The 25,000-nt window shown below is 45.1% G+C and overlaps 1 protein-coding gene across 1 annotated transcript in view; it reads left to right on the top strand.

The window, feature by feature from the left end:
• The window catches only part of camta2 (calmodulin binding transcription activator 2), a 38,479-nt gene that overhangs the window by 8,114 nt on the left and 5,365 nt on the right, over positions 1 to 25,000 (top strand). The window contains exons 9-17 of the mRNA XM_042400755.1: positions 1 to 103; positions 798 to 893; positions 1,587 to 1,784; positions 1,867 to 2,556; positions 3,244 to 3,370; positions 3,788 to 3,922; positions 18,530 to 18,717; positions 24,133 to 24,326; positions 24,759 to 24,837. The exon at positions 1 to 103 is cut by the window's left edge and continues 139 nt beyond it. Coding sequence (XP_042256689.1) covers positions 1 to 103; positions 798 to 893; positions 1,587 to 1,784; positions 1,867 to 2,556; positions 3,244 to 3,370; positions 3,788 to 3,922; positions 18,530 to 18,717; positions 24,133 to 24,326; positions 24,759 to 24,837 — 1,810 coding nt within the window. The remainder of the gene's footprint in view (positions 104 to 797; positions 894 to 1,586; positions 1,785 to 1,866; positions 2,557 to 3,243; positions 3,371 to 3,787; positions 3,923 to 18,529; positions 18,718 to 24,132; positions 24,327 to 24,758; positions 24,838 to 25,000) is intronic.

The following is a 25,000-nucleotide window of genomic DNA, read 5'->3' as shown; positions in this document are numbered from 1 at the left end:
AGGAGGAGGGGGGGGGGGGAGGAGGAGGGGGAGGAGGAGATGCCAAACTGCCCCACCTGCAGGCTCAGAGCAGCCCCGTCTCATCTCCCTGCCCCCCCTCCACGTAAGTCCTCCCACACAGGAAGTCAGCAGCTGTTTCAAAATAAATCACCTCATATATTCAGAGCTGCTTCATTTACTCATCAGCGTGTTTCAGGCTCAACGTTTAGAGTCAATATTCTGCAGATTTCCAGCTTTATATTTACATTCTGGGGCTCTACTGGAATAAAAACTCCTTATTGATCTTCTACTGGTCCTTTATGCAGCCCCTCAGTTCAGCCTCTGTCTGAAACAGGCCCCGCCTCCTGATGAGCCCGCTCTGTTCTGATTGGTCAGCTTTCAGGAAGCTTCCTCCGGCTCCGGAGGCTACGTAAACAAACTATAGTAGCAGGATTTCACTTCTTCTTCTCCTTCTTTACTCCAAATGTCAACTTCTCAGATCCATCCGTACATGATGGAGCTGAACAACACATGGAAACACCTTAGCAACCACCTTAGCAACCACCTTAGCAACCAAGGCTACAGAACGTACGGCTGTTAATGAGTTTGTCCAACCAGACGACATATTACTACAAAGACAGTCGTAGAAAAAAAGTGATATTATGAGAATAAAGTGTTGGAGCAGGTTGACCTTTGACCTGCAGGCAGCGTTTCTACACACGTTGACCAGGTGTTCAACGTCAGAACAGGAAACAGCGTCACAACGTTTGATCTCTGCTTCCTGTCTGTCCCGCAGCTCGGCCTCGTCTCCCCCGCAGCCTCACAGAGCCACCATCACCATGGGTAACCACGGCAACGGCTTCTACGGAGACCGCCGCGGCAACCTGACGACGGTGGCGCTGCCCCAGAACGCGGTGATCGTCATGGCGACGACCACAGCGATCTCGGGGGGAGGAGGAGGCGGCGGCAGGCAGGGGGGAGGAGGAGGAGGAGGAGGAGGCGGGGCCACGGGGGAGGAGGCGGGGCCAAGGAGGAGTCTGTCACTCACCCGCTCCGGCCAATTACTGCTCTCCCCCGCCCTCCCCCCTCCTCCTCCTGCCGCCAACCCCGCCTCCCCCTCCCCTCCCTGCTCCTCCTCCTCACCCGCCCCCCCTTCCCTCCCCCCTCCTGTCCAGGCCACCCTCTCTCTCACCCTCCTCCCCTCCCCTGTCATCGGAGGCCTGCTCCTCACCCCCTCCTCCTCCTCCTCTTCCTCCCTCCGCTCTCCCCCTCCTCCTCCTGCAGCCTCCTCTCCCCCCTCCTCCCCCTCACCGCCCCCGCCTCCCCCGTCCCTCCCCCCGGCCTTTGACCCCGACTCCTTCCTCAACTCCCCCAAACAGGGCCAGACGTACGGCGGCCCCCCTCCCCCCTGCTCCTCCTCCGCTCCCTCCCCCGCCCTCTGCTCCTCCTCCTCCCCGCTGTCTCCCCCCTCCCTCGCTCTCTCCCTCTCCCCCACCTCCACCCCTCCCTCCTCCGTCTCCCCTCCCTCTTCGCTCTCCTCCCTCTCCTCCTCCTCCTCCTCTTCATCCCCGCCCTCCTCCTCCCTCCCCCCCTCCCTCTCACTGTCTCCCACCTCCTCCGTGGCCCCGCCCCTCCTCCCCCTCTGCCTGGAGCTGGGCGCTCTGGGGGAGTCGGAGGGGGGGAGGGGGGTGGAGGAGGCGGGGGGAGAGGAAGAGGAGGCGAAGGACAGGAGAGGTAGTGATGATGATGATGATGATGATAATGATGAAGGCAGCGCTCCTCCCACCAAGCTGGCCCTGCTGCAGGTGAGTCAGCTGACCGAGTTCTGTGCTGTGATTGGACGAGAGGCGAGTCGCTCACTCTTGTTTTATCTCTTGTGTCACGCAGCCGAGCCACGCCCCCTCCTCCTGCTCGTCACCACGGCAACAGACAGGAAGCAGCGCCGCGTCGCTGCTCCTGGTTTGCCAAGACTCAGCGGCGGTGAGCCAGCCCGCTCAGCCGGCCAATCAGACGCAGCGGCAGCCCAACGGACAGCAGCCGTTGGTCCTGGGGAGGCCCTACAATCACTTGCCCGAAGCTCCGCCCCCGCCTCAGCTGTCCCATCAGCCCCTGGTGCTGCAGCAGAGTCAGCCGCCGCTGTTCGCCAACCCCAACGTGGCCGACGCCAGCGTCAGCCCGGCGGACGTCACCATGGCGCCCGCTCACCTGGCGACGCCCTCGGTCCAGGTGAAGGAGGAGAGCAGGCGGGGCTACGAGTCGGAGGACACCTGCATGGACACGCAGCTGGAGGCGGAGCCCTGCGAGCGAGGAGGGGAGGAGCTGGACATCTGCTTCGACAGCCAGTTCCCCGACCTCATCTCCGACCTCATCACGGAGGAGGCCAATCCCGTCGCGTCTCACCCCGTCGCCGTCGTCCCCGCCGGTCCCAACCCGACCATCTTCCCGGCGGGGATCCGCTACATGGTGCCGCCCCAGCCCTCCCCCTCCTCCTCCTTCCTCCCCTTCCCTCACCCGCTGCCCTCCTCGTCAGGCCTCGCCTCCATCACCGACTTCTCCCCGGAGTGGTCCTACCCCGAGGTAATCAACCGCCAATGATCCGCTCGTTTAGTCTCCTCAACAGGAAGTCTCGTCATAATCAGCTGATTTAAATGTGACGTTATAATAATAAATACTGTTGGTGGTTTTGTCCCGACTGGTTTGATGGTTAAACTGGTTTTAAATGTGTTAGTTGTTGATGGTCAGTATTGAGCTGCAGTGTGTGTGTTTGTCCAGCAGGTGGCAGCAGAGTTCAACATATAGCAGCTGATCAACTGATCAATACATTAATACTAATTATGGTAATTAATCATCAGTTGAAGTCAGATTAAGTGTTTTTCTCTGTTTTCTGGAGACGTCAGCTTTGCTTTCAGGAAACATTTTTCACTGTTTTCTGATCGATTGTTGAATTGATTAATCATGAAATTAATCATCAGACTGACGGATAAAACAAGTTTATCTGTACAGTGAAAGTCAACAACAACAAGGTGATTCAAAGTCACAATAAACAAACAAACAAACAGGAGAATAAAACTCACAGTGTGAGATATGATCACAAGTATTGATACGTCTGATAAATAGAAATAAACAGTTCAGACTGAACGTTGCTGCTACGTCTGGATAATAAGATCAAATGGATAGTAATGCTAAACTGTGTGTGTGTGTGTGTGTGCGTGTGTGTGTGCATGTGTGTGTGTGTGTGTGTGTGTGTGTGTGTGTGTGTTACAGGGTGGGGTGAAGGTATTGATCACAGGACCATGGAGTGAGCTGTCGGGTCGATACTCGTGTGTGTTTGATCAAAGCTCCGTCCCTGCGTCACTGATCCAGCCGGGAGTCCTGCGCTGCTACTGTCCTGGTACGCACACACACACATACACACACACACATATATATACACGCACACATATATACATGCACACACATATACATGCACACACTCACACACATATACACACACACATATACATGCACACACTCACACACACACACGCACACACATATACACGCACACACACACACACACACATATATATACACGCACACACACATACACACACACACACATATATACACGCACACACACACACACACACACATATACATGCACACACTCACACACACAGTGATGATGATGGTTATTGATGGTTACTGATGATGCTGGTTATTGATGATGATGGTTATTGATGATGCTGGTTATTGATGATGATGGTTATTGATGATGCTGGTTATTGATGATGCTGGTTATTGATGACGTGCTCTCCTCTCCTTGCAGCCCATGAGGCCGGTCTGGTGTGTCTGCAGGTTCTGGAGTCCGGAGGTTCTGTTTCCTCGTCGGTCCTGTTCGAGTACCGAGCGAGGAACGCCAGCTCGCTGCCCAGCTCTCAGCTCGACTGGCTCTCATTGGACGGTCAGACTCCTTTTCACACGTCACACGTCAAACATCACACTCCTCACAGTCATGAAACCAGTTAGTCTGGTGAAAACTACAGACAGGAAGCGACACACTCATCAGGTGTTTAAAGATGTCGGGTTTGTCATGTGACTCAGGAGGTCGAGCAGGTCCAGGTCCAGCAGTCAGGTGTCCATATGAACAGTAAGCTGTAATCATTCCTCCTGTTCATACTGGCTGGATGTGTTTACATAGGATTAGCATGCTAGGCTAACAGTCCGTCTGCTGTGTGACCCTGTATCTGCACAAACACACCAGTCACCTGCCCAGCACGCTGCTGGTGAACTGGAAACACTGAAGCTACACCTTCTTGTTTTTATATGCAGCACACATGGCTATGCTAACGATGTTAGCCACGCTAACGTGTGCTAGCCGACGTGCAGGCTGGATCTGTCACGCCTCACGTGGAGGCTCTGACGCTGTACTCTCACTCTGTCCTGCAAGGTACCGACAGTTTGCACCAGTTGATCCAATGTGATCCACCGTCTATCTGTACTGGTAGCACTGGTAGCCAACCCCACCCCTCTCATAGCTTCTTCTCAGTGAATTTCCTCTTCTTCCTGTTTAGTGCATCATAGTTCAAATCAAAAATAACAACCATGAAGAAGAAGTTTGGCACATATTCACACATAAAGACCAATAACCGACCTGATCAGAACACCAGAAATCAATAACATCAGTCCTCTGACCACATCATCAATCAATAGAGTAATAAATATCCTCTTCAGCCTTCAGTGTGTGCTTGTTGAGACGTTGAGGCGCCTCCAGAGGGCGCCAGAGCAGCTGCACACTGAGGATGAGCTGTAGAGTTATTGATCAGCCAATCAGTTTGATTCTCTGTGTGTCGGCTTGTTACGTGTCTTATAATCCTCTTTCCCTGTCCTGCCGACTCCTGATTACATCAATTAGACCTGCTGGAGTTACACCACACACACACACACACACACACACACATATACACACACACACACACTCACACACACACACTCACACACACACACTGTTCAGCTCAGGATGACGGTAGAAAGCCTTTGGTTTATATTTTTTAGATGATTCAACCTCACATCTTTATTTTTTATTTACACTGAAGTTCTCTAAGTACAGTAACTAAGTACATTTACTCAGGTACTGTACTGAAGTACAAGTTGTGAGGTACTTGTACTTTACTGGAGTATTTCCATGTGATGCTACTTTCTACATGTCAGAGGGAAATATTGTACTTTCTACTCCACTACATTTATTTGACAGCTTTAGTTACTTTTCAGATGAAGATTTGACACAATGGATAATATAACAAGCTTTTAAAATACAACACATTGTTAAAGATGAAACCAGTGGTTTCCAACCTTTTTACAAAAAGCAGTGTGTAGTCGGGGTCACATTTCACATGTCTATGAGTTGTTAACAGCTCCACCAAATAGTAATTTTTCTCTTATGTAACTGTTTCTTTCACTGGTTGAAATATTCAGTTTATACACGTTGAATACCAGCTACCGCCTGGTGGGGGCAGCAGAGGTAATCAACACACAAACACACACACACACACACACACACACACACACACACACACACACACACATACACACAGCAGGTTTTACTGAGAGGAGAATCTCTAAAACTCATTGAAACAGTTCTGACCTTGTGGGGACCAGCGTTTCGGTCCCCACAAGGTCAGAAAAACAAGAACACACTGTCTGGATAGAGAAAGCCTTCAGGTGTTTATCGATTAACTGATCAGTCAAACAACAGACAATGAATCTGCAGCTGCTTAGATAATCAATTAAATGTTTTGAGTCAATTTATGAGAAGAAAATATTAATTCTCTGATTGCAGCCTCTTAAATGAGAATATTTTCCGGTTTCTTTAGTCTCTTTGTTGTGGACAAAACAAGTCAGCTTGGACTTTTGGAAACATTGATTTCCACCATTTTCTGACATTTTATGAACCAAACAACAAATCGATTAATCAAGAAAATAAGTTTTAGTTGTATCCCTAAAACACACTGATTAAAGATTCACGTCTTGTTAATTTGACCCTTTTCCGTCTCTGTAGAGAGAGACGCCTGGTTACTGAGGACGCGTCAACTCAGTGTTTTTACTTGGTGAAGCATTAACTGTGTAACTTTTAACAGAGTTTTGACTGTTCAGCTGCTTGATATCCCGTTCACGTGACTCAGTCCAATTTTATCGTCCAATCTGACACACGTTGTGTAGACCACCTGTACACGGCTGTTAGCCAGCTGGCTAGCCCGCCTGCAGGTAACAGTAACGTGTGGATGTGTTGACCTGTCTCTGTAGCCAAACTTTTCATTAACTCATTTGATTTTTGTGCATTTAAAGTGTCCTTGTGTTACGAGAAAGGAGCTTAAATTATTATTATTATTGTTCTCTCCACACTCACTGAGCTCGGTGTCTCAGGATCCGCCCTCCGCTGGTTCATGTTCTACCTGTCAGGGAGATATTTTAGAGTATCTTGGAGGGGAGAAGTGTCCAAACCGCACTGGGGTTCCTCAAGGATCAGTGCTCGGTCCCCTTCTCTTGGTGCAATAATCCGCTCCCATGGTTTCTCGCACCGTTGCTATGCTGACGACACCCAGCTCTACCTGTCATTCCCACCGGAAGACCACAAAGTCTCGGCTCGGATCTTGTCACGCCTTGCCGATATGTCAGCATGGATGAAAGAACGCCACCTTCATCTCAACGTCTCTAAGACCGAGCTCCTCGTCATCCCAGCCAGTCCTCCCATAGTATCCAGCTGGAATCAACCCAACTCATGCCCACAAAGTCTGACCGGAACTTGGGTGTCATGATCGATGACCAGCTAACCTTTAAGGTTCACGTGGCCTCAGTCGCTCGGTCGTGTTGGTTTGTCCTGAACAACATCAGGAAGATCAGACCCTTCCTGTCTGAGCTTGCAGCACAACTCCTGGTTCAGGCTCTCGTTATATCACTATTTGACTACTGCAGCTCCTTATTGGCAGGCCTCCCTGCATGTACGTTCAAACCCCTTCAGATGATCCAGAACAAGGCGCCGCGTCTGGTCTTCAATCAGCCCAAAACAGCACATCACCCCGCTGTTGATATCCCTCCACTGGCTCCCAGTTGCTGCCCGCGTCAAATTCAAAACCCTGACGCTCGCTAAACTAAAACAGCTCCCGCAGGAGGGAGTGTAGACCTGAACTCCATCATTCAGGTCTACTCTCCCTCCCGCCCACTACGCTCTGCCAATGAAAGGCGCCTGGTACCACAACAAGACCCTAAATCACCAGCTAGACTCTTCTCCTCTGTAGTTCCCCGGTGGTGGAACGAGTTACCAAACTCTGTTCGATCTGCAGAGTCCCTCTCAGTCTTTAAGAAAAGACTAAAGACCAGCTCTGCACCTGATGGACTGGGGGCGGGGGGGGGGGGGGGATCTGCTTCTATGTAGTCTATGCGTTCCCTCGGTGCACCGTCTGTTGGCATCTACGTCCTATCAGACTCAGACTCAGCTTTATGGCTCTTCCTTGTGTTGTAGATCCTGCTTGTGTTGTATCAGCTCTCAGATGTACGTCTCTTTGGGTAAAAGTATCAGCTAAATGAAATTGTACATTTTACAGTATTAACTTTGAGTCCTCATGGTTCTCATGTTCAGAAAATACATTAAACATTATAATAGTTGTTCCTGTGATACGCAGGAAGCTTTTTATCCAAGGAAGTCATTATATATGACTCTTCACTGGCAGCAGTCCTTGCTTGTGATTTTATACAATTCCTGCAATTTCACTGCAGAAAGAGACATAAAACATCACAACATTTGAGAAAAGCTGCATTTTTGGTTGCTATAATTTGGTTGTGTCCACTCAGTCTGTTCTTAGTCAGTGTTCTTCTCAGTTTTCTATCAGACGCTGTGGTCAGGTAGGTTGTCACTGTGTCTCTCTGTTTAGGGTTACGTTCTGTCCAGTCATCTCTGTATTTTTATTTCTCTTTCAGCATAATTTGATTTGGTCTGATTTTCTGAGTGTCCTGAAGCTGAGGTGGTCCTGGTGTAAAGACCTGAGACCTCTCTCTCTCTCTGAGGCTGATTTAATCTGACAGATGTGCCATAATATGATCTATGGCACCATGTTCAAAGCAGGAAATAAAAAAAAGGGGCAGTTCCTTGATTACACAGTGGAGGAATGAGTCCAGGAAGAGATTTAGTTTGCAGGCTCAGCGAGAGAACTTCCTCCCGTCATTCCTTCCTTTGTTGACATGCTTAAAGATTTTGGACTTGTGCACGTTCTGGTTCTTCTGGTAACAGAAACCGCCTCCACCGCCTCCACCGCCTCGCTTCTGCAACTTTTCACCTTTACTGCTGTGGACGTTGAGATCAACATATGGCGGGACTTTGAAGCCAAAGTCAAAGACAGCGCCACCACGGGGAGGTTGAGGGTGTTTGACGCTGTAGATCTGTTTGGGAGTCGTAAGCCCTCACGTATGACTTGTAGGCCTCTTGTGCTGACTTGTGGAGGTAGTAGTTCTTTTCAAACTCGCTCAGTGGGACCTCGGCCTGTTTGAGGAAGCGCAGGAAGTCCAGCTCCTCTGGCCGGAGGATCAGCAGTGGGTGACCTTTGCCAGTCCTCCCATAGTATCCAGCTGGAATTAACCCAACTCATGCCCACAAAGTCTGACCGGAACTTTGGTGTCATGATCGATGACCAGCTAATCTTTAAGGTTCACGTGGCCTCAGTCGCTCGGTTGTGTCGGTTTGTCCTGTACAACATCAGGAAGATCAGACTCTACCTGTCTGATCTTGTTCAGTGGGACCTCGGCCTGTTTGAGGAAGCGCAGGAAGCCGAGCTCCTCTGGTCAGAGGATCAGCAGTGCGTGGCCTTTGCCATTGATGCCTTGGGCCGTTCCTGGGCGTGAGCTGGAGTTTGTAGATGAGCTCTATGGACGGGATGAGGAAGGCTGAAGTTTTACCGCTGCCTGTCTTTGCAGCAGCCAGGAACATCCCTTCCCTCCAACAGTCATGTGATCAAAGCCCATCCTTCTCTCCTCTCAGTGTGCTTTCACTCACCAGATCACCAGAGAGGTAACGGACGGGTCCTCAAAGGCTCCTGTTTAAGCCAGATGGTAGTTCAGGTTGATCTTCCTCTCCACCATCTCCCTCTCCAGTTTCTTCGTTGTCGCCGTCATCCTCATCATCTTCTTCATCTGCAGTTTCTTCTGGTTCATCAGAAGGCTGTTCCTTGTCATCTATTGTCTCTTCCTCCTCCTCTTCTTCTTCTTCTTCTTCCACTGTTTTGGTCTTCTTCTCGGCTGGTGATTCAGTGTTGTCAGTGAGCTTTCTTTTCTTCTTCTTCTTTCACTGCGTTTCCTCTGTATTGGCCTTTACGTCCGCCGGCACACCATTCTGCTTCTCCTGCTTCTTCATGGGTCCAGTTTCCGTCTGACAAGCAGCTGCTGGTTCTTCACAGCTCTCGTCTTCCAGCCTGTTTACGGCCTCTTCATCCTCTTCGTCCTCTGTTCACGTCTTCTGTAGTTTGCGTTCTTTGTTCTTTTCGTTTCTTTTCTGTATTTTCTTGCGGAGAAGCTTCATCTGCATGTCTGCCATGGTTACAGTGAACTCTCTCTCTATCTCTCTCTGTCTCTCTCCCTATGTCTCTCTCTATGTCTCTCTCTCTGTGTCTCTGTCTGTCTCTCTCTCTCTCTGTCTCTCTCTGTGTCTCTGTCTGTCTCTCTCTCTCTCTGTCTCTCCCTATGTCTCTCTCTATGTCTCTCTCTCTGTGTCTCTGTCTGTCTCTCTCTCTCTATGTCTCTCTGTCTCTATGTCTCTCTGTCTCTCTCTCTCTATGTCTCTCTCTCTCTGTCTCTCTCTCAGTGTCTCTCTCAGTGTCTCTCTCTGTGTCTCTCCCTGTCTCTCTCTCTCTCTGTCTCTCTCTCTCTATGTCTCTCTGTCTCTCTCTCTCTATGTCTCTCTCTATGTCTCTCTCTCTCTGTCTCTCTCTCTCTGTCTCTCTCCCTATGTCTCTCTCTAAGTCTCTCTCTATGTCTCTCTCTCTCTGTCTCTCTCTCTATGTCTCTCTATGTCTCTCTCTATGTCTCTCTATGTCTCTCTCTCTCTGTCTCTCTCTCTCTGTCTCTCTCCCTATGTCTCTCTCTATGTCTCTCTATGTCTCTCTCTATGTCTCTCTCTATGTCTCTCTCTATGTCTCTCTCTCTCTATGTCTCTCTCTATGTCTCTCTCTCTCTATGTCTCTCTATGTCTCTCTCTCTATGTCTCTCTCTCTCTGTCTCTCTCTCTCTGTCTCTCTCCCTATGTCTCTCCCTATGTCTCTCTCTATGTCTCTCTCTATGTCTCTCTCTATGTCTCTCTCTATGTCTCTCTCTCTCTATGTCTCTCTATGTCTCTCTCTATGTCTCTCTATGTCTCTCTCTCTATGTCTCTCTCTCTCTGTCTCTCTCTCTATGTCTCTCTCTCTCTGTCTCTCTCTCTCTGTCTCTCTCCCTATGTCTCTCTCTATGTCTCTCTATGTCTCTCTCTATGTCTCTCTCTCTCTGTCTCTCTCTCTCTGTCTCTCTCCCTATGTCTCTCTCTATGTCTCTCTATGTCTCTCTCTATGTCTCTCTCTCTCTGTCTCTCTCTCTCTGTCTCTCTCCCTATGTCTCTCTCTATGTCTCTCTATGTCTCTCTCTATGTCTCTCTCTATGTCTCTCTCTATGTCTCTCTCTCTCTATGTCTCTCTACGTCTCTCTCTATGTCTCTCTATGTCTCTCTCTCTATGTCTCTCTCTCTCTGTCTCTCTCTCTCTGTCTCTCTCCCTATGTCTCTCCCTATGTCTCTCTCTATGTCTCTCTCTGTCTCTCTCTATGTCTCTCTCCCTATGTCTCTCTCTATGTCTCTCTCTCTCTGTCTCTCTCCCTATGTCTCTCTATGTCTCTCTCTCTCTATGTCTCTCTATGTCTCTCTCTCTCTATGTCTCTCTCTCTCTCTCTCTCAGTCTCTCTCTCTCTCTCTCTCTCAGTCTCTCTCTCAGTCTCTCTCTCAGTGTCTCTCAGTCTCTCTCTCTCTCTCTCTCTCTCAGTCTCTCTCTCAGTGATTGATGTGGTCGAGCTGTTTTCCACTGTCATCACTTGAAAACACTCACTCAGCGTCATCAGCTCTCGCTGCTATTTCTGACTGTGACTGAAGCAGTTTGAACCTCAGACAGACAGGAGGTGTGTTTCCATACACCTGTTTTTATTCACGTTTTCAACTCGCACTCACACACGAAAATTAAAGAAAAACAGTTTTATAATAAATAACTTTCAACTAATCAATTAATCAACCACTCATTGCAGCTCCAGTGAACACTTTAAACACTGGAGGATTTACAGAGGATTATAAACTTTTAATCTTTAAACCTCGAGTCTGTTCAGTGACGTCTGTGTTTGTTTCTGACGCTCAGTGAGCTTCTGAACTCACGACACTTTCACAACTCTCTGAGATCCAACAGATAAAACGATTGATCCTTCACTACAGTAAAAGTACATAAGTATTATGAGTTTGATGTAGTTAAAGTATTGCAGTAAAAGTACATAAGTATTATGAGCTTGATGTAGTTAAAGTATTGCAGTAAAAGTACATAAGTATTATGAGCTTGATGTAGTTAAAGTATTGCAGTAAAAGTACATAAGTATTATGAGCTTGATGTAGTTAAAGTATTGCAGTAAAAGTACATAAGTATTATGAGCTTGATGTAGTTAAAGTATTGCAGTAAAAGTACATAAGTATTATGAGCTTGATGTAGTTAAAGTATTGCAGTAAAAGTACATAAGTATTATGAGCTTGATGTAGTTAAAGTATTGCAGTAAAAGTACATAAGTATTATGAGCTTGATGTAGTTAAAGTATTGCAGTAAAAGTAGTGGTTTGGTCCCTCTGACTGATATATTATTATATATGACATCATTAGATTATTAATAGTGAAGCATCAGTGTTAGAGCAGCATGTTACTGTTGTAGCTGCTGGAGGTGGAGCTAGTTTACACTACTTTATATACAGTTAGCTAGTTTAGTCCAGTGGTTCCCAACCTAGGGGTCGGGCCCCTCCAAAGGGTCAGCAGATAAATCTGAGGGGTGGTGAGATGATTAATGGGAGAGGAAAGAAGAAAAAACAAAGTTCTGATACACAAATCTGTTTTCAGTTTTTGGACTTTTTCTCTAATCTTTGATTTTTGCTGAAATATTGGATCATTTGAACATTTATTGAAATGAAAGCATGTGAGAAGTTTAGAGGGAAAAATCACTATTTGGTGGAGCTGTTAACAACTCATAGACATGTGAAATGTGACCCCGACTACACACTGCTTTTTGTAAGACGTCAAAAGACAAAAAGGTTGGAAACCACTGGTTTCATCTTTAACAATGTGTTGTATTTTAAAAGCTTGTTATATTATCCATTGTGTCAAATCTTCATCTGAAAAGTAACTAAAGCTGTCAAATAAATGTAGTGGAGTAGAAAGTACAATATTTCCCTCTGAAATGTAGAAAGTAGCATCACATGGAAATACTCCAGTAAAGTACAAGTACCTCTAAACTGTACTTGAGTAAATGTATTTAGTTGCTTTCAGCGCTGAAAGTTTCTCAGACAGCAGGAAGCAGAATGAATGAAGACGCTTGTGAGCTTACATGGAGGCTGGTTGGGTTTTAGGCTCAAAGCCAAGAATGTCTCAGTCAGATGAGCCCCCCCCCCCCCCCCGCCCCCCCCGGTGTCTCCACCTTCCTCCCCCCTCCCTCTCTGTGGATTTCCCACGATGCCTTGCTGCAGTCTCTCTGTTTAACTTGTTGATCCCCGCTCGGTCTCTCAGTCTGCTCCAGCTTCCTGAGTGTGTTAAATCTCAGCCTGTCCCTCATCAGCTTGTCGTCACTGCACATTTAAAGATCGAGTGTGTGTGTGTGTGTGTGTGTGTGTGTGTGTGTGTTATCTTATCCTGTGACATCATAACCTACCCATAATGCTCCTCACCTGTGCTCACACACTCTGACACTGGGAGGGAGGGGAGGGATGGTTTCTGGACAAAGAGACAGAGAGAAGATGGACGAAACGCAGCGAGACGACACAGACGGTAGGACCAACTGTAGTTGTTGTCACGGTTACAGAGCTGCTCAGTCACCACGGCAACTGAGAGACTGCAGAGATAACAGAGTTCATATTTATTTATCAAAGTGCTGAAAGTGAAAATGTCAGACTTAAACTCAAAGATAAAAGTAAAAATAAAAACTCTCGAGTAAAAAACAGTTGATAACTGATTGATCAGGATCAATAACGCGTTACAGCTACACACATTTTACTCTTATATATTTATATTTGAAGATTTGATCTGATCTTACATCACTTTTTTTATATTTATCAAACAAGAATAAATCTGCAATCACTTTTTGATCGTCTTTATTGATCTGCTCAGGCAGTGTGGAACTAGATTCTCCTGATTATATGATGACCAGCTGTTATTTCATCCATATTTATATATTCATGCGTTTCAGAATATTTTTACTCTTCAGTTCGTTCTGACAGGTTTGATAAATACAAGCTCTGATCTTTACGTTTTGGACAAACTGGTACCGATCAAAGTTCACTCATCACGTTAATCGTCAATAAATAAATAATCTAAAATCTCAAATTATTCAACTCAGAACAACCAGATTCTCCATCGATGATCTTTGAGGAAATCAATCGTAACAGTTAAATTATAAGAGCTTAAAACCAGAGCGGTGTCCTGAGTGAGTAACTGTAGACTTAAACTGATCAGGGCAGCAGCCAATCAGAGAACATCCTGGTCGACTGAACAGTCTTCAACCAATCGAATGGTCGATGGGGGGGGAAAAGTGACGTTCACGTAATATAAACAAGCCAAGTTAGCCCTCCGAGCTAATGCGTGCTAACTACTTAGCAGGTGATACTATGGCGATGTTTAGTGTTGGCAACATTTTTACAGACACTAGATGATATATCAAACAAAAGCCAGAGATTATATTGTTTTAAGCTGCGGCAGCTCTCCTGCCCCCGTCCCCTCGCCGGCTACGTTAGAATGAATTAATGTTATATAAATACTGCGAGCAGCATCGGGGGCTTATCAATATCTCAGGACTGATCAGTCAGGAACTGGTATCAATTTAGTATTGGTTCTTCATACCCATCCCTGTTCACCAGCTGCTGCTCTGCTCGAGTTGTGTCAAAAATAATCTGCACCTACGTTTTTGGATTAAAGGAATAGATGCATCCAGGTCAGAGTTGGACAGGAACTAACTGGAACCAACCAATCTGACTCTCAGTAGATAGATAGATAATCTGACTCTCAGTAGATAGATAGATAATCTGACTCTCAGTAGATAGATGGATAATCTGACTCTCAGTAGAGAGATAATCTGACTCTCAATAGATAGATAATCTGACTCTCAGTAGATAGATAGATAATCTGACTCTCAGTAGATAGATAGATAATCTGACTCTCAGTAGATAGATGGATAATCTGACTCTCAGTAGAGAGATAATCTGACTCTCAATAGATATAGATAATCTGACTCTCAGTAGATAGATAGATAATCTGACTCTCAGTAGATAGATAGATAATCTGACTCTCAGTAGATAGATGGATAATCTGACTCTCAGTAGAGAGATAATCTGACTCTCAATAGATAGATAATCTGACTCTCAGTAGATAGATGGATAATCTGACTCCCAGTAGATAGATAATCTGACTCTCAATAGATAGATAGATAATCTGACTCTCAATAGATAGATAGATAATCTGACTCTCAGTAGATAGATAGATAATCTGACTCCCAGTAGATAGATAATCTGACTCTCAATAGATAGATAGATAATCTGACTCTCAATAGATAGATAGATAATCTGACTCCCAGTAGATAGATAATCTGACTCTCAATAGATAGATAATCTGACTCTCAGTAGGTAGATAATCTGACTGTCAGTAGATAGATAATCTGACTCTCAGTAGGTAGATAATCTGTCAGTAGATAGATAATCTGACTCTCGATAGATAATCTGACTCTCAGTAGGTAGATAATCTGACTCTCAGTAGGTAGATAATCTGACTGTCAGTAGGTAGATAATCTGACTCCCAGTAGATAGATAATCTGACTCCCAGTAGAGAGATAATCTGACTCCCAGTAGGTAGATAGATAATCTGACTGTCAGTAGATAGTAGGTGCCTTGAGATGACTTCTGTTGTGATATGGCGCTATATAAATAAAAATTGATTGATTGATTGAATTGATTGATAGATAATCTGACTGTCAGTAGGTAGATGGATAATCTGACTCTCAGTAGATAGATAGATAATCTGACTCTCAGTAGATAGATAGATAATCTGACTCTCAGTAGATAGATAGATAATCTGACTCTCAGTAGATAGATAATCTGACTCTCAGTAGATAGATAATTGGACTCTCAGTAGATAGATAATCTGACTCTCATTAGATAATTGGACTCTCAGTAGATAGATAGATAATCTGACTCTCAGTAGGAAGATAATCTGATTCTCAGTAGGTAGATAATCGGACTCTCAGTAGGTAGATAATCTGATTCTCAGTAGGTAGATAATCTGACTCCCAGTAGATAGATAATCTGACTGTCAGTAGGTAGATAGATAATCTGACTGTCAGTAGATAGATAATCTGACTCTCAGTAGGTAGATAGATAATCTTACTGTCAGTAGGTAGATAGATAAACTGACTGTCAGTAGATAGATAGATAATCTGACTGTCAGTAGGTAGATAGATAATCTGACTGTCAGTAGATAGATAATCTGACTCTCAGTAGGTAGATAATCTGACTCTCAATAGGAAGATAATCTGATTCTCAGTAGAGAGATAATCTGACTCAGTAGGTAGATAATCTGATTCTCAGTAGGTAGATAATCTGACTCTCAGTAGATAGATAATCTGACTCAGTAGAGAGATAATCTGACTCTCAGCAGGTAGATAATCTGATTTCCAGTAGAGAGATAATCTGACTGTCAGTAGGTAGATAATCTGATTCTCAGTAGAGAGATAATCTGACTGTCAGTAGGTAGATAATCTGACTGTCAGTAGATAGATAATCTGATTCTCAGTAGGTAGATAATCTGACTCTCAGTAGGTAGATAATCTGACTGTCAGTAGATAGATAATCTGATTCTCATTAGGTAGATAATCTGACTCTCAGTAGGTAGATAATCTGACTGTCAGTAGATAGATAGATAATCTGATTCTCAGTAGGTAGATAATCTGACTCTCAGTAGATAGATAATCTGATTCTCAGTAGGTAGATAATCTGACTCAGTAGGTAGATAATCTGACTGTCAGTAGGTAGATAATCTGACTCTCAGTAGGTAGATAATCTGACTCAGTAGGTAGATAATCTGACTGTCAGTAGATAATCTGACTCTCAGTAGGTAGATAATCTCACTCTCAGTAGGTAGATAATCTGACTCAGTAGGTAGATAATCTGACTCTCAGTAGAGAGATAATCTGACTCTCAGTAGGTAGATAATCTGACTCAGTAGGTAGATAATCTGACTCTCAGTAGGTAGATAATCTAAGTAGGTAGATAATCTGACTCTCAGTAGGTAGATAATCTGACTGTCAGTAGGTAGATAATCTGACTAAGTAGGTAGATAATCTGACTCAGTAGGTAGATAATCTGACTGTCAGTAGATAGATAATCTGACTGTCAGTAGAGAGATAATCTGACTCTCAGTAGGTAGATAATCTGACTAATTAGGTAGATAATCTGACTGTCAATAGATAGATAATCTGACTGTCAGTAGGTAGATAATCTGACTGTCAGTAGATAGATAATCTGACTGTCAGTAGGTAGATAATCTGACTGTCAGTAGGTAGATAATCTGACTCTCAGTAGGTAGATAATCTGACTAAGTAGGTAGATAATCTGACTGTCAGTAGGTAGATAATCTGACTGTCAGTAGGTAGATAATCTGACTCAGTAGAGAGATAATCTGACTGTCAGTAGATTATATCACTATAGTAAAGTACTGCAGACTGATAATCAGTTTCTTTGAAGTTCTTGCTTCATTTTTCAGACTTTTCTCTAAACACGTCGTTTTTGCTTGAACACACTGTTTTAGATTTCGTAATTTAAACGTAGTCTGGATCTTCCAGCTGTTGGAGTTGGAGTTGCATTCTGGGTAATGTAGGCGGCAGGTGTTGACAAAGAAGAAGAAGAATATGTGGAATGAAACAGACGATATCTCTGGTTCTGCTGCGTGTTCATCATGATGTTACTGGATGAATGCGGGGAGCCCTGTGTGTGTGTGTGTGTGTGTGTGTGTGTGTGTGTGTGTGTGTGTGTGTGTGTGTGTGTGTGTGTGTATGCAGGTCACAGTGTATCAGGCTATATTAGGGACTCTGCTTTTATTTCCTTCACACACACTCTGACTGTGCCAGGCAGCATCATGTGGCGGCAGCACGATTGAAGTCGGTCGAGATAGTTTCCATCTGAGACTCTGTGTGTGTGTGTGTGTGTGTGTGTGTGTGTGTGTGTGTGTGTGTGTGTGTTAAAGAGGCTCTCCTAAAACTGGTATTTAAGAGCTGAGTTTTCTGTCTGCCTCCTGGTTAGAGCTGTCGACACACTCTGACCTTGCTGAGGTTTTTTTTTTTTTTTTCCGAGGGTTTAGGTCATCGCGACTTCCTCTCGTTTGATTGACAGCTGCTCCTAATCTCTTTAAGCTCCCCTGATGATGTCATAATGACATCATCGGAAAGTCTGCATCACAAACTGGAGGCTGTTTACCTGCAGGGAGGTTTCTCATGAAAAAAAAAAACGCCATCCAGCAGCTGCATTGTGGGAAATGTAGGATCCCGTCTGCACGTTAATCGTTTCTCACTCGTGCAGCTACTTTCTGTAAGAGACTGACTCACCGGAGTGTTTGTGCTAACACAGTCTGTCTGTTGTATCTGTAATGTTTTACATCTTACAGACACTTCCTGCTGTGTTTGTGTCGTTGGGTGCAGATGAAGGTCAGTTTATTTAACCGACAGCAGCAGCGACGCTTGTTCTTGTTTGCTGTGTTGTTTTTTTTTCCTGCAGACGTTTCCATGCGACGTCTTTCTGTCTGTCTGGCAGCGTTCTTCCTCTCGGCTCCGGTGCACGTCGACAGAGAAACGTTTGACTTCTGTTTTCTATTTCTACTGTTTCATTATCCGTCTTCTGTCGGTATGGAACAGTTACAGGACGCGGTCGGAGCGTCTGAACTCTGCGTCGCTTGTTTAAAGCGTCAGAGAGCGAACAGGAAACACGTTACCTGCTACTCACAACATCATCAGAAAAACTATGACTTTCAGCTGTTTCAGAGGTCATAGAGGTCATAGAGGACTTGACCTTTAGTATGTGTTTAAGGGTTAACAGAGATCTCCTGGTGTTTGTAGTTTTTCTCAGTTCCTGTCCTTTCTGAGCATCGTTTGGTCTGAAGTCGAGTCGTCTCTCGCCTCAGAAAGCACAAATGTTTCATGTTTTCTCCGACGAGGAGATGAAAAAACAAGCCGTCGGCGCGTGAGGAGGTGAGGAGGTCTCACTCTGAGTGTTTTTTCTGTTGCGTCTGCAGATAACCAGTTCAGGATGTCCATTCTGGAGCGTCTGGAGCAGATGGAGCGCAGGATGGCGGAGATGGCCGCCCGCGACGTCAACCAGCAGCAGCAACAACATCATCATCATCAGCATCATCAGCATCAGCAGCACGGCAGCCAGCTGGCCACGCCCCCTCCGCCGAGCCTACCTGAGGACCACGAACAGGTGAGTCGGCCGAAGGAAGCCAGACTCTCACTATATTGTTCTCTTCAAAATAAAACGCCGTTGATTTACACGACAGCTGGACTGTAAAATGTTCATATAAATGTGTTTTTTCGTCTAAATAACTGCCCTGTTGCTCTTTATTGACATATAAAACAATTACAGAATGATGGTTCATCTCCCGGTTCGCAGAAGAAAAGCAGCTTTCAACGTCCTGTTTGACTTTGTGAAAACCAAGAATTCAGCTTTTTACCTGTAAACTAGTTTTCATGATAATAACAATAAAACTAAAAGATTATTTTCAATCTTTAACTACAAGAAAGAGACAGAAAGACTAGTGAAGGTTAAAGTTCAAATATCAAATATCTGTATAGATAATATATAGATAACATATAGATAATATATAGATAACATATAGATAATATATAGATAATATATAGATAACATATAGATAATATATAGATAACATATAGATAATATATAGATAATATATAGATAACATATAGAGATAGAGGTCAGTGTTATAATGTTCTCTGCTTTAGTCCAGAACCAAGAGAATATGATTGGAATCACTGTTGATAATCTGGCTCTCAGTTTTGTTCCCATAATGAATAAAATAAATCTGCTTTTCTCTTTGGTGTCCATTGATCAACCTGATGTGATCGGATCAGCTGATTGGTAGAGACGCTGACGACATTATAGCCATAAAATTTAGGTTTAATCACCATGAACGGTGGATTTGGGCCGACATGAGGCGTCCATGAAAGATCAATAAAGTTCACACAGCTCCGGAGGTTTTCCTGTCCCGTCCCGTCCTGTTCCGTCCAGTCCAGTCCCGTCACGTCCCGTCCAGTCCACTCCCGTCCAGTCCCGTCCCGTCCCCTCCAGTCCAGTCCCGTCCCGTCCCGTCCCCTCCAGTCCAGTCCCGTCCCGTCCAGTCCACTCCCCTCCAGTCCAGTCCCGTCCAGTCCAGTCCACTCCCGTCCAGTCCCGTCCCGTCCCCTCCAGTCCTGTCCCGTCCCCTCCAGTCCTGTCCCGTCCAGTCCAGTCCACTCCCGTCCAGTCCAGTCCACTCCCGTCCAGTCCAGTCCTGTCCCGTCCAGTCCAGTCCAGTCCACTCCCGTCCAGTCCAGTCCAGTCCCGTTCTGTCCCGTCCAGTCCAGTCCAGTCCAGTCCAGTCCCGTCCCGTCCCGTCTCGTCCCGTCCCGTCCTGGACGTGAACCTGAACAAAGTCGTTTGTTGGGCCGATCGTTGGGGAAACAGGTGAAGAAGAACAAATCAACCTGAATGGAAAATCCCTGTAAAACATGTGTGCAGTTTGACCTCTGCTGATCCTCCCCGCCGCTCTCCCTCTGATGTCACGGGGAATTTGGCAGATCGAGTCCTGGAGTTAAAATAGACTCAATGTGACAGAGAGAGACGTGACCTTAACTAAACAATCACAGCTACAACATGTCATGTTGCTGTGAGACGCCTCAATGTCTCATTTCAAACCTTTACAACTTTATCTGATCATATTACAGTGAAGATCTGCTCCTTAAATCCATTTTACTGACTCTGGTCATTACAACAATCCCATAATTGACCCGTCACTAAGCCCCACCCCCCTTAGTTACCAATGTCAACCTGTTAATCCACACGTGCAGTTTATAACTTTTGGTGGTGCTTTTTAGCAGCAGATTTACCATCAAAGTTCTCTGTAATGTTTGAATCGTTGGACGTAACGCCACGTTCTCAGTACAGCAGAGAAAAAAGACATGTAGAAAATATTTTGGTCCTTTATTTTAATGATTGATTGGCTATAACTGTTACTGCTGCAGTGGAAATCAAGAGTGTTTATAGTTGTTCTGAGTGAAAAAGGGAACCAGGAGACATGATTTTGTTTTAAACAGGGATGAGGGAGCTTATTTTATTTTAATAATAGAATAGAATAGAATATGTCTTTATTGTCCACCAGGGTGGAAAATTCTCACCAAGACATGAAGCAGTCATTAAAACACATTACAACACATTACATGTCTGCAGAGTTCAGAATACTCTGTAGCTCTGTAGTGCCTCCCAGAGCTCTCTGCCAGCAGACTCCTGGTCTTCTTCCTTTCAGTAAACAGCTGAATCAGATCTACAGTTGAAGTCAAGCACACCAGGTAGGAGGAGTTGAAACAGTTTAGTGCACTAGTTGTGAAATCTGCTGACTAACACTGAGGCTGCTGAGGAGATAAAGTTGCTGTGCGTTCTCAGGGTAGTAGAAGAAGAACAGTGTCATGGGAGGATCATCCAGATCAGGTCTTTGTCGTTGCAACAGCAGTGACACTACATGAGCAGGGTAACCAGGGTAACCAGGCTTACCAGGGTAAGCCAGTTAGCATACATCCATGAGCTACAGCTAAGTGCTGCGCTGCCAAAACATCCCAGGTGGAACTCGGCCAAAGAACGAACTCTGACTGTTCCAGATAGAAAGACGTGACGTAACATGACATGACAGAGCTGCTGGAGAGGATGTTGTCTGAAAGAGCCTCCTCTAAGAACAAACATGCCCTGGAGGTTAGTGTAAAGGAGCCCTCTCAAGGACCCCCGGTGGTCTCTAGATCCCAGTTTGGGAAGCATTCTTCTAAACAACTCGATAACCACATTACAAATCATTACATAGACCCCATAGACACATAGATACCAAATCAATACCAGCATTTAGTGATCAGTAGTATCAACACCTCGCTCTGTAACTCAGTGTTATTACTCTGATACAGCTGGACTGGGTTTGTCATCAGGTACTGGGAGCAGTGGAGCTTCAGTGGTGATGGCAGTATGGTGACATCACTACTATATACTGTAGTGTCACACAGTTCACTGATGACTTATTCTGAGTCTCCTTGTCATACACACACACACTGACTATCTCCATGCTACTGGTGAACAGCTTCCTCCCCAGAACAACGGTGTGGAAGTTAGACTCCGGCGCCGTGATTAAATCCACCAGCAGTCAGTCAGCTAAAAGAAACAAAGCTCAAGTGAAACCCACAGCTATACTTCCTGTTTCCATCCCCCCAGAGCATTATGGGGACTGTAGTTCCACATCTGAGAGGATGATCATCCCCGCGTCGACAAGACATGATATTGTTTTAGAAGTCAAATGTGCAGCAGGTCCGATGTGTCGTGTTGCAGCAGCATAACAACAGCTGCAGGCTGGTTTCAGCGGGTGACTGACAGCTGATAACAGGAAGAGTTTCCATGTTTATATTTCCTCTGCTGTTTGATCACAGACGGGCCGCTCTCTCTCTCTCTCGCTCTCTCTCTCTCTCTCTGCTGTCAGTCATTTTTAGCCTCACTTGTCCATGTGCGTCACAGAGGGAGCGAGGGAGCCGGGGGTTGGGGGGGGGGGGTCACATACCAGGGAGAGCCACAGGGAAAAACTGGAGGAGGGGGGAGTTATGAATGTAATGTTTCCTACCAGCTGGAGGGGAGGGAGGGAGGGGGTGCTGACAGGTGAGACAGAGTGACGATGACACAATTCAACAAGTATCAGAAACTGATCAACTAATGACAGTTCTGATGATCGATTATGTGTTAAGTCATTCAAATCTGGTGATTTCTGTTACCGGGTGAAAGAATTGGACAACAAAGAAGAAGGAAGGCAATAATTAATCAATATGTTAATCAAAAATGAGTTGCAGTGAGCTCCTCTGTGACCATCTGATTGGTCCAAAAATCAGAGGATCGTAACATTTTGAGTGAAAAGTCGTAACATTTTGAGAGGAAAGTCGTAACGTTTTGAGAGAAAAGTTGAAACTTTTTGAGTGAAAAGTCGTAACATTTTGAGTGAAAAGTCGTAACGTTTTGAGTGAAAAGTCGTAACGTTTTGAGAGGAAAGTCGTAACGTTTTGAGAGGAAAGTCGTAACGTTTTGAGTGAAAAGTCGTAACGTTTTGAGAGGAAAGTCGTAACGTTTTGAGAGGAAAGTCGTAACTTTTTGAGAGGAAAGTCGTAACATTTTGAGAGGAAAGTCGTAACATTTTGAGAGGAAAGTCGTAACGTTTTGAGAGAAAAGTCGAAACTTTTTGAGAGGAAAGTCGTAACGTTTTGAGAGGAAAGTCGTAACGTTTTGAGTGAAAAGTCGTAACGTTTTGAGAGGAAAGTCGTAACGTTTTGAGTGAAAAGTCGTAATGTTTTGAGAGGAAAGTCGTAACTTTTTGAGAGGAAAGTCGTAACATTTTGAGAGGAAAGTCGTAACGTTTTGAGAGAAAAGTCGAAACTTTTTGAGTGAAAAGTCGTAACTTTTTGAGTAAAAAGTCGTAACGTTTTGAGAGGAAAGTCGTAACGTTTTGAGAGGAAAGTCGTAACATTTTGAGAGGAAAGTCGTAACGTTTTGAGTGAAAAGTCGTAACATTTTGAGAGGAAAGTCGTAACGTTTTGAGAGGAAAGTCGTAACTTTTTGAGAGGAAAGTCGTAACATTTTGAGAGGAAAGTCGTAACGTTTTGAGAGGAAAGTCGTAACGTTTTGAGAGAAAAGTCAAAACTTTTTGAGTGAAAAGTCAAAACTTTTTGAGAGGAAAGTCGTAACGTTTTGAGAGGAAAGTCGTAACATTTTGAGAGGAAAGTCGTAACATTTTGAGAGGAAAGTCGTAACTTTTTGAGAGGAAAGTCGTAACTTTTTGAGAGGAAAGTCGTAACATTTTGAGAGGAAAGTCGTAACGTTTTGAGTGAAAAGTCGTAACGTTTTGAGAGGAAAGTCGTAACGTTTTGAGAGGAAAGTCGTAACGTTTTTAGTGAAAAGTCGTAACTTTTTGAGTAAAAAGTCGTAACGTTTTGAGAGGAAAGTCGTAACGTTTTGAGAGGAAAGTCGTAACGTTTTGAGAGGAAAGTCGTAACTTTTTGAGAGGAAAGTCGTAACGTTTTGAGAGAAAAGTCGAAACTTTTTGAGAGGAAAGTCGTAACATTTTGAGAGGAAAGTCGTAACATTTTGAGAGGAAAGTCGTAACGTTTTGAGAGGAAAGTCGTAACGTTTTGAAAGAAAAGTCGAAACTTTTTGAGTGAAAAGTCGTAATGTTTTGAGTGAAAAGTCGTAACTTTTTGAGAGGAAAGTCGTAACGTTTTGAGAGGAAAGTCGTAACGTTTTGAGAGGAAAGTCGTAACGTTTTGAGTGAAAAGTCGTAACGTTTTGAGTGAAAAGTCGTAACGTTTTGAGTGAAAAGTCGTTTGTTTTTTATATATTTATGGGGCAGTTTATTGCGTATTTGGACGGCGACAGTTAAGAGATGACAGGAAACGAGAGGAGAGAGAGACGGAGAATGGTCCGCTGCTGGAATCCAACTGCTGACATGTTGACATGGCGACGTTTTAACCAGCAGACTGCTGTTCTTAACTGTGTGTGTCTCTGTGTGTGCGTGTGTGTGTCTGTGTGTGTGTGTGTGTGTGTGTGTGTCAGTCCTCACAGTGGTTCGAGAGGAGGATTGTGGGAGTGTGTGAGCGCATGATGAGAGGAGGTCGATGGAGTGGAGGAGGAGGAGGAGGAGGAGGAGAGAGGCTTCATCACTCCGTCCGTCACCGTGGGATGACACTGCTGCACCTGGCTGCTGCACAGGGATACACACACCTGATACACACTCTGATCCACTGGAGGTACACACACACACACACACACACACACACACACACACACCTGATACACACTCTGATCCACTGGAGGTACACACACACACACACACACCTGATACACACTCTGATCCACTGGAGGTACACACACACACACACACACACACACACACACACACACACACACACACACACACACACACACACACCTGATACACACTCTGATCCACTGGAGGTACACACACACACACACACACACACCTGATACACACTCTGATCCACTGGAGGTACACACACACACACACACACACACACACACACACACACACACACACACCTGATACACACTCTGATCCACTGGAGGTACACACACACACACACACACACACACACACACACACACACACACACACACACACACACACACCTGATTGATCTGTTGATGTGTGTTTGTTGCAGGACTGTGAACAGCGACAGTTTGGATCTTGAACAGGAAGTTGATCCTCTGAATGTCGACCACTTCTCCTGCACCCCGCTGGTACAACACACACACACACACACACACACACACACACACACACAGAGTTATATGATCTGCTCTTTGATTGGCTGTCAGCTGATCAAACATCGTTAAGCTGAACAGTTAAACTGCTGTTTGAAATGAGAGCTCAGAGTTGATTCGCTAGCTGGTAACCATAGCA

This window comes from Thunnus maccoyii, chromosome 22 (assembly GCF_910596095.1).
Source record: "Thunnus maccoyii chromosome 22, fThuMac1.1, whole genome shotgun sequence".
Lineage (NCBI taxonomy): Eukaryota > Metazoa > Chordata > Actinopteri > Scombriformes > Scombridae > Thunnus > Thunnus maccoyii.
This window is presented reverse-complemented; position numbering and strand designations above follow the sequence as displayed.